This window comes from Chrysochloris asiatica, unplaced genomic scaffold (genome assembly GCF_000296735.1).
Source record: "Chrysochloris asiatica unplaced genomic scaffold, ChrAsi1.0 scaffold00163, whole genome shotgun sequence".
Classification (NCBI taxonomy): Eukaryota; Metazoa; Chordata; class Mammalia; order Afrosoricida; family Chrysochloridae; genus Chrysochloris; species Chrysochloris asiatica.
In genome coordinates, this window is record NW_006408681.1 from 177,995 (window position 1) to 187,880 (window position 9,886).

At 40.1% G+C, this 9,886-nt stretch overlaps 1 protein-coding gene across 1 annotated transcript in view; it reads right to left on the reverse strand.

The window, feature by feature from the left end:
- The window catches only part of HEPHL1 (hephaestin-like 1), a 109,148-nt gene that overhangs the window by 23,454 nt on the left and 75,808 nt on the right, over positions 1 to 9,886 (reverse strand). The window contains exons 11-12 of the mRNA XM_006871198.1: positions 6,180 to 6,392; positions 1,608 to 1,821 (exon numbers count right to left, since the gene is read on the reverse strand). Coding sequence (XP_006871260.1) covers positions 1,608 to 1,821; positions 6,180 to 6,392 — 427 coding nt within the window. The remainder of the gene's footprint in view (positions 1 to 1,607; positions 1,822 to 6,179; positions 6,393 to 9,886) is intronic.

The following is a 9,886-nucleotide window of genomic DNA, read 5'->3' on the forward strand; positions in this document are numbered from 1 at the left end:
GGCTGTAAATCTTTACGGGAGCAGAAAGCCTCATCTTTCTCCCGCGGAACAGCTGGCAGTTTCGAACTGCTGACCTTGTGGTTTGCAGCCCAATTCGTAACCACGACACTACCAGAGCTCCTTTAAGTTGGCCCTCATGGGGATAAAAAAAAAAGTCACCCTGTTATAGCTTGCCATAGTCAAACTCCTCATTTTGGCTCTCATTGCCATCGTCAGCTTCCCTGTTTCCATTTCCCATCACTGGTACCCCACATACTATACTTTCTCTCAGGTCGCTCTAAACATTCTCTCTCTTGAGCACAATGTGCTCTCCTTCACCTTCAGGTTTTTTCACATGTGCTGTCACCACTTCCCAGAACACCCTTCCCTTCTCTTCTACTGGCTTGTTTTCCTGTCTCAGTTTAAAGGCTACTCCCTCTGGGATGTCTTTCACGACTACCTACCTCTCCCCACCCTTCCTCCAGACCTAACTGTGCTGAGCCCAGTGTTTCCTACCACAGCACTCACCAGACCCAATATTTGTTGGCTTGTTTATCCATAAGGTGGCACTGTTAAACTCTCTTTTTCTAGTGTCTGAACTCTCAAATCAGAGGCAGAGCAAGGAAAGAAAATTAGTATTAGGAATATTTTGCATACTGAAGAGTTTATGTGTATCACAGACATAGTTCATTAATACATGGTAGGAGAAGTGGAGGAATAGAAACGTGTAGGAGGTGGGGAAGGCTGGGAAAGGAGGGAATAACAAAGAACAAAGAAGAACTTGGGATGGGCATACAATGTGGTATTAGTGTGATAATAAGTTTGTTGTCTAAAAAGTCAATGTTCAATTACAACTCTGCCACTCTCCAGTTGGACAGCTTTAACTCTCTGCACTTCATTTCCCTCTTCTTTATGTTGGGCCAATAATATCCAGACAGTGAGTTGCTATGACTGGGAGTATTAACTTCTGGGAAGAGGGTCTATAGGTCTGTGTTTGACAGATGCAATTATTCCTTTCTTTTTCCTTGCTTAGCATTGTCCCAACCTGGGGGTCTTGGTTTTCCACTAGTCTCAGGCTTAGGGAAGATAAGGGACCTATGCTCAGAATGCACTCTTGACTTGAACATTACCCAGATTCTATTAGCATGCAGTACTGATTGACTGCATTTTCAAGGAAGGATCAATCTTGCAAATTTCCTGGGTACAGGGTCTAGAAGAGAGAGCTGGTCTTCATAAGCCAACATGGGGATGTCTCCAAAGGTTATTCTTCCACTTGGAACATCCTTAGTTCCCCTTCCTTTAGGCTCTCAGTCTGTAGTATCCCATCCTCTCACCTTGGATCTCCTAAACCTTGTCACATGAGGCACTTACTCAAAGGCACGTTCACCAGACAGCCGCACAGTATAATCAGCCACCGCTGAAGAAAGGAATGCACTAAAAATGATTTCAGAATGTCTTTCTGGGATGGCGATGAGCAGCTGCCCTAATTTTTCATGCTAACAAGTAGAAGTCTACCTGCCAGGATTACACAGACCATGCCAGGGCACTTTGAGGTTTCCACATTTGAAAAACGCTTACAGAACACGTGTAACCCCACCCCAGAGACTTGGCGGCTTTGCCTGTGGTACCTTTCCCCTCCTGCGTCCAAGTGCTGCTTTTCGAACTCCCAGTTTTTGTTAGGGGCATAATCCCATTCTACCTCTTCAGCAGCGATGTAAAAGGTTCTTATCATCCCATATGGCTGCTCAGAAGGATCCGTGTTGCCACAGCTGTTAACCTGGTAGATCTGATCCATGCCTCTTGCAAAGTGATGCAAGGTGGAACATAACACCCTGAAAATGCCTGAAAGAGAAACGGCCTGCCATTGTGCGCCACTTACAGCTTTTCGGGCTTGTATTGGCAAAGTTATATGTTTTACTACAAAATATGTAAATAACCAGTAAAGTGGATTAAAAAAATAATAATAACAACAATTTTATAGCGTTTTAAATAAGTGTTTAAAATAAGACCCCAAAGGGAACAAATTGCTTTGAATATTTTAAGTTCAGGAAAAATTACAATCTGAAATGCATTTGTATTGAAAAATAAATCTCAGAATATTGCTCATAATAAATGACTTTTCTGAAAAAAAGGGAGCATATTGTATGATCCCACTTACAGGAAATAGGCAAGGGCGTAAAGGGGCCTGGTGGCCCTGTAGAATAAGCACTGGATTGTAACCACAAGGTTAGCAGTTCAAACTCACCAGCAACTACTTGTAAGAAAGATAAGACTATCTGTTCCCATAAAGATTAACAGTCTCAAAAACCCTACAGGGGGCCATGGTGAGTTGGAATCAATCTGAAGAAAGTGGGCAGAGACCATAGGAGCACTGGCTAGGATGCTAACCAAATGGTGATGGAAGTTCAAACCCAGCAGCCACACTTCAGGAGAGAAATGGAGTAGTCTGCTTCCGTAAAGACTTACAACCTTGAAAACCCTATGGGACAGTTCTACTCTGTCCCATAGGGTTGCTGTGAATTCAAATTTACTCGACAGCAGTGGGTATAGAGACCAAAACTTATTAGTGTCTACCAAGGATGTGAAGGAGGGGGCTAAAGGGGAAGTTATTGCTTAGAAACTGAGTTTCTGTTAATTGCTGTGGAATAATTTGGGAAAAGACAATGGTGATAACACAACATGAGTGTAACAAAAGTCACTGAATTAGTCATGCAAAAATTGAATGGGAAAATGTTTTATGATATATACTTTCATCATTATATATTCATATATATGACTTCATACAGAGTCCTGGTGTGGTACTTTAGGACAGGCACTGGACTGCAAGATCAATTTGAACAGCAGGGTCAGTGGTTCAAATTCACTAACGGCTCCTTGGAAACCCTATATAGGGTCGCTATGAGTTGGTACTGACACTACAACTACAATTAACTACAACAACATTAAAAGAAAGTGACTCCTAAAAACCTGCTGATACACATGACTCTGTTAGCCTAGCCTAGTTTTAAAAGGAACTAATTACCTGTAAGATTAAGATTCTAGATAGAGTTCAAACTAGGCCACCAATTCTGAAGTCCTGTATTTTCCCTAAAGGAGCTCATAAACTATAAAATGCAATACACATATAAATCATTATTATTTTTAAAGCCAAATATTTTACTACATTAAGCTCCTGAACAAAAGATGTTCTCATTCCCAATGGTAGGTCTACTTTATGTCAGATGGAAAGAGAAATCAGCTAGCTCATAAATTTGTCAACGTATTACCAACACTCAAGTATGACTAAGGCCTGGAGACCAATTTAAGGAAAACCAAGCCATTGAAAATCCTACGGAGCACAATTCTGAAACATGGGTTGGAGTTGACGTGACAACCACTGGTTATCCTACTAGACCTTATTCTCAGAAGTAAGGGACCTCCCATTAGCCACCCACAAAGCACAGCAGTAGCTTCTGTCTTAACTTCATTGGTGACTGTGCGGTCTAAACTTTGCCAAGTTACCCCATCAGGATGAACAAGAACTGTTGGTACAGCAGATGCCCAAGCACTTCCAGGTACTGACAGGAAGCCTTAAAAGGAAGGGCCTCTGAAACCAGACAAGACACTACTAAAGACAGACTTGGAAAGAGCTCCCTCTGCAAATGCTTCCCCCACCCCCCCAGAGTCCATTATGTATGCATTCATCATGGTTCTTCAATAAGTGAGGAATGCTTTCTCTGAGAACAAGAGAGAAATGTTTGAGTTGCAGCCTACAATCTACTCTCGCCACTTCTCGAACATTCTTCATGGCTTACAGATTGTTGTTGTTTGTTGTAAAGGGCCATTGAGTTGGTTCCGACCCATAGCGACCCTGTGTAGGGTTTCCAAGGAGCAGCCGGTGAGCTTGAACCACCAATCTTGCAGTTCAAACTTTTCAGTCTGGCACATTAACCCACAGTGCCACACCAGGACACTACTGGCTTACAGATAAGGGGCAAAAATTGGTTAAAATGACTTACTACTAAATGTCAACCATAAAACATTATTGTGAAACTCTTTAGAGTTCATGAGTAATGCTCAAGGCACTGAAATAAGTGGCCAAATTTCAAATTATTTCAGTAAGTAGTGCCCGTTTCTATGGCTTATAACTATCTGGTTGTTTTCCACTTTCTTTTCCTCTTTGGACTTGAGAAATTATTATTATTTTTTTTAATAACATTTTGCTTAGGGCATCATTTGTTAGTGGTGATGCATAATTGATCAATTACATTAATGTAAGAGGTTTAATACTAAAACTGTTTTCAAGGCAACAATTATAGAGCTCCTATTCTCAACCAGTTCTTAGGCAAAGACTTTGAAGTTCAAGTCTCAAGTTTTTCATTGATGAAATTGAAAATCATGTAAACTGCAATTCCTCTCTGAAGTCGTGACGTAGAACATCTATTAGTAAAAGAAAAAACTGAAACATTCTCTTTGGTAGCAGATTCGTTTCTTGTTAAAACAGACAAAGAAGTTGGGTTGGGAAAACCTGTTATAATTCCATGGTTCTTGCTTTCCCCATCCTTCATGTAGTACTTGGCATTTTCTGCCATCTGGTGCTCTATCTTTTATTCAAAATGCTCATTGTCTCTAAGAGAAGAAACCAGATGGTACTTTGATTCTATAAACTCCAGTTGCTATGCAACTTGCCCTCTGGGGAAACCAAGGGTGCCCAGGAGTATGAAAACAGAGAACTGTGAAGTCCCCAATTGGCTCCTCCAGAGTCCACTAGCCATCTCTAGAGAAAGGAAACCAGATCACATGCATAATCTGGAAGTACCCACGAGGCTGTCAATGCTTGGTAAAGCATTCAGAATAGCAATGAGAATGATATTTGAGCTTAAAGAGCATAATGAACAACCTCCTTCTTGGAGTTGAATTGTTCACCAATGTGAGTACAATGTTTTAGGATCTGTGTGACAAGGCATCTAGCAGGCTCCCGCTTCTGCTTTTTGGATGTTATTGTAGACATTTCTCTCAGTTCTTTATACTATATATTTTGAGTAAAATAGTCAGAATTCTCTGATTCTAATCAAGATGACAACTTTTTTCACACAAAGTTTATAAGAGGTTAGCTCTTGAGTTGTTGCAGACCGTGAAGGCCTGGTCAGAGGTTCGAGGCCCTATAGGGCCGAGTGTAAGAGATCTAGCCACCTGGCAGTTAATAACAAATTATTTTTAATCTTAATATCCAGTTATGTTTTATTAAATGCAGACATGAAGCCCTTGATATACACAGATAAATGTAATATTTTCCTAAAAGCCAACACTGTAAAATTCCAAACAGGCAAAGTTCTTCCCTCAGAGAATTCATTCAAGATAAATTGGGTGGCTCCCCAAGGACAATAGGAATGTTCCAAGGACAATAGGAATGCCCTCCCTAAAGTGTTTCCAGGTGCTGCCTATTCACCCAGGTGCCTCTTTTCCTGAAGAACCTGGGCTGGGCAGCCGACACAATAGGAATCCTCCCTTTCCTCCCTCCATTTGAGGCTAGGTGCTAAAAGGTATGTTAATTAAGCTTGAGATTCGAACCTGCAAAGTATGATGTAAAGTTGCCTGAATGTCTGGAAAAATAAGATTGACAGCTATATCTTGTCTTAGTCCCCTTCTAGCTTTGTGTAAAGTACCTCCCCTAAATAAAAGGAAGGCGCAGAACGAATCCAGGTGCATTACGACTGGCAAGGCGTGTGTTACAGCATGCAAGGGGCACAGTCCAGCCTTGCAACCATACTGCCTGTTTAGCTAAGATGTTTACTATGCAGGATATTATGGCCTTCGTGGCTGAGATGTTTGCAATGCAGGATCTCCTGATGCCAGTCCAGCATTCACTCTGGTTTCAGAGTGTCTCTTTGTCTCTCTCTTTGCGTCTCTGTGTCTCTTTTGCTATCTCTATCGCCGCTGGATCTCCCCTCCTTGTGAACCAAACACTCGTGAACAACACAACTATGTCGAGGTCAGACCCCGACATTGAGTGAATTTTTTTTGCTTTATGATAACTTTTACTTCCCTATCCTAATTAAATTCTTTGACAAATGATTACAGTTCTCTGACAAATGATTGCTTAGATAATGAAGACCCTCTGTATCTCTGCCAAAATCAGACCAACATTTTTCTGGGGAAGAACTTTCAGGATGTGTCTCAAGACAGGAATTGGTCACCTGAGCAGGACCCACCAAATTTACCTGCATTGTCTGGCTGCATAAATGCCGTTGTAGAGAGGTGGGGGAACAGGGCCAGGGTGTCCCGATGAGTCCCCCGCATGTGGATGGTGTTCCCTTGGAAGTAAACTCCATGCATGTCGGTGTCAGTACCCATTCCAATCATATGCCAAGAGACTCGATCCTTTTTGCACATGGTTAGGCCTGGTTGATTGCCATACATATATCCATTGATAGCTAAGTGAAAGGAGAAACACAGTCAGAGCCCACTCTAATTAAGCACACATACTAAAAACATACCATCTTGGTGAAAGATAGAGGTGCATATGGGTAGGGTGAAAGATAGAGGTGCATATGGGTAGGGTGAAAGATAGAGGTGCATATGGGTAGGGTGAAAGATAGAGGTGCATATGGGTAGGGTGCAAATATGTAAACTATTTACCCACGATTCTTATTATCAGAGAGTAAATGGCAGAAAGAAAAAGTGACTCAGGAAGTTCACTTAAAATGGAGACCAACATTAATCACAGATAATGGAAAGATACTCAAATTAGAAAAATGTCCTATTTAACAGTACCAAATCTAAGAATCAATTAGGAACAAATCAGGTTGGCTTTTGGTATAATTTTCCTAGAAAAAATGTTTGTTGGCACAGTGTGATATTTTTCATTTCACATTTGACTTTTACAGCACCATGATAACTAAAAAATAAAATAGAAATGATCAAACATCAGTTTATTGAGTTCATGGATCCTATGTCATTTGAAGGGAGTCCTGGTGTGGTGCTGTGGGTTAGTGCACTAGACTGTAAAGTCGGTTTGAACTACAAGGTTGGTGGTTCAAGCTCACCAGTCGCTCCTTGGAAATCCTCTACAGAGTTGCTATGGGTCAGAACCGACTCAGTGGCACTTAACAACCGCATGTCATTTGAAAGATTTGCTGCTGATTGGTATTATATTTCCATGTCTGGGTAGATGTTGGTGAGAGGTGAGATTGGTGGATATAGACCCTAGTGTTAAGTGGACAAAGAGTTTGTGAGGATGGAGGCAGTAGAGGGGAAATACAAAGTTTGTAAGAGGTTAGTTCTTGGTTGAATATTTTTGCCTTGTCATTACTTTTGCTTCCTTATCCCAATTAAATAACAGACAAGATGTTTGACAAATTATTAGGTAGATAATGAAGACTGTCTGCATTTCTAGAAAACCAAAGCACTCCCATCTTTGACATCAACTCCAATCCATTGATCATGCCTACCTTGAGAAGAATTTAGAACCATAATCAGACTGTGTGGGGACAAATCATGATTGCATAGCAACATCTGAGGATTGTACACAATTATGTCTCATGTTTGATGTCTCTTACTTCCTATGGCCCACAAATTCCCATAGTAGAAAAGAATAACATGATATTCTTTAATAATTTATTTGACAATAATCCTATTGTCAAATAAAATTACTTTTATTTCTGTGCATGTAAAACCTGTAGTCTTTAGTAATTTTAGTAAATACCTGGAACACTTAGTAGAGATCTCAAGATGCCATAGGACTTCTGAGAAGAATATCGTATCTTCTGGGGGAAATCTCCATAAAATACTAAAGAGGCATCCATGTAAATGGGGATACTAGTAAACTTAGCCCTTGTCTAGTTGGTAGAATATATTCTCTTGCCTTAGAACTCTTGTTTAAAGCTTCTATTTCTGGGTTTTTCATTAATTTACTCATTCATGCAACACTTTTTGAATATTAACTACATAATAGATGTAATTTAAGTCACCATGTACTGTACTTGGTTTTGTGATGTGCCGTGGTGTCGGTTCCAAATCATAGAGACCCTGTATAGGGTTTCCGAGGCTGTAAATGTTTATAGGAGCAGAAAGCCTCATCTTTCTCCCATGGAACAGCTGGTAGTTTCAAACTGCTGACCCTGAGGTTAGCAGCCTGATTTGTAAGCACTACACTACCAGAGTTCCTTATGTGCTGTACTAGGGACTTTCTTTTTGGTGTCGTTGCCTTGCTCCTCCAATTTCATGCAACCAAAACTTAAAATAAACCTTAATTTGAATGAACATAAACTTTGAATTAGGATCCATTACTTTCCTTGAATTTTGCTTTAAATATATTGTTCACTTCCAGAATACAAAGATGAGTCTCATATTGCCAAGTTAGAATAAGACTGGATTTTATAATGTCCATTAGGTTGAGCCCTGGTGTGGCACTGTAGAATAAGCACTGGACTGCTAACCAAAGGTCTGCAGTTCAAGCCCACCAGCCACTCTCAGAAACCATGTACTGGACAGAAACCATGGAACCAACTGGACGGCACACAACATCAGATTGTTTGATTATTATTATTATTTTTTTTTTCCGGATCTCTCTGATTATAAATTTCTTTACAATTTAGCTTCTCTACTTAGGAATTGGAGTCTGGTATGGTGCTGTAGGATAATGCACTGGACCACATTACATAACAATAACATAGGAATTGCATGTCTCTTCATTTCTAGCTTGTTGTTGCTGTTGTTAAGTGCCATTGAGACTCTTCTGACTTATAATGACCCTATTTGGATTTCTGAGGAGAAGAAGATGGGTTTGAATCACTGATCTTCCTGTTCAAACCAGCCTTACGGTTCAGTGCTTACCGTACAGCACCACAGCAGGACTCCATGTCTCTTCATTTCTATCTCAGCTTCCTTCACTGGACTATAAGCTCAGTTTGAACCATGAGGTCAGTGGTTTAAACTCACCAACCACTCCTCAGAAACTTTATACAGGATTGCTATGAGTCAGGACTGACTCCATGGCAATTAACAAAAACAACACGAATCAACACTCATGGAAGCAACAGCCAAGAAAACAAATGACGCATTGCATTAGTCAAATCTACTGCACAAGACCGTTTCAAAGTGTTCAAGAGCAAAGATACCAGTTTGAGGGATAATGTGTGCCTGATCCAAGTCATGGTATTTTCAATAGTTCTCAAAGTGACATCTTGGTTCTTTAACGTTTTAAAGAGGTCTTTTGCAGTAGATTTGCCTAATACAATACAGTTTCTTGTACTACGGTGGTTTGTGTGTTGCTGTGATGCTGGAAGCTATGTCACTGGTGTTCAACAGAGTCATCCATGGTAGACAGGTTTCAGTGGAGTTTCCAGAATTCTTACTTACCACCAATTACAAGGTGGTTTGCTGTTGTAACAACTGATATAAGACAGAGGGAAAGAATTCAGTAATATGTTCCAGAAGAAGATCTGGGATAGGAATGAGTAATATTTTACAAATGAAACTTCAGGCAACCAAGCCATACTACTTGATAAGAGATGATTTGCTATATAATTATTATCTTCAATTATCATCAACATTATCAGATTTAATGATGTTATTGTGTCCAACATTTTCTATGTTTGTGATGTAATTTTTTTTTTAGTTTTATTTTGTAGTTAGGATGAAAGTTTATAACACAAATTAATTTTCTATTCAACAATTTGTACACTTTTTCCCCCATGATATTAGTTTCAGTCATCTCAATGTAACAACACTCTTTGCACTTCCACCTAGAGTTCCCTGCTTCCATATTAGTTCTTTCCTGTACCTTCTGAGCTTCACTTTTGGGCAAATGCTGACCTTTTGGTCTTGTATGGTTAATTGTACTGAGGAGAACATTCCTTTCTGGTGTTATTATTTACTTTATAGGCCTGGCTATGAAGATTAAGGACCATAGTCTTTGGTATGGATT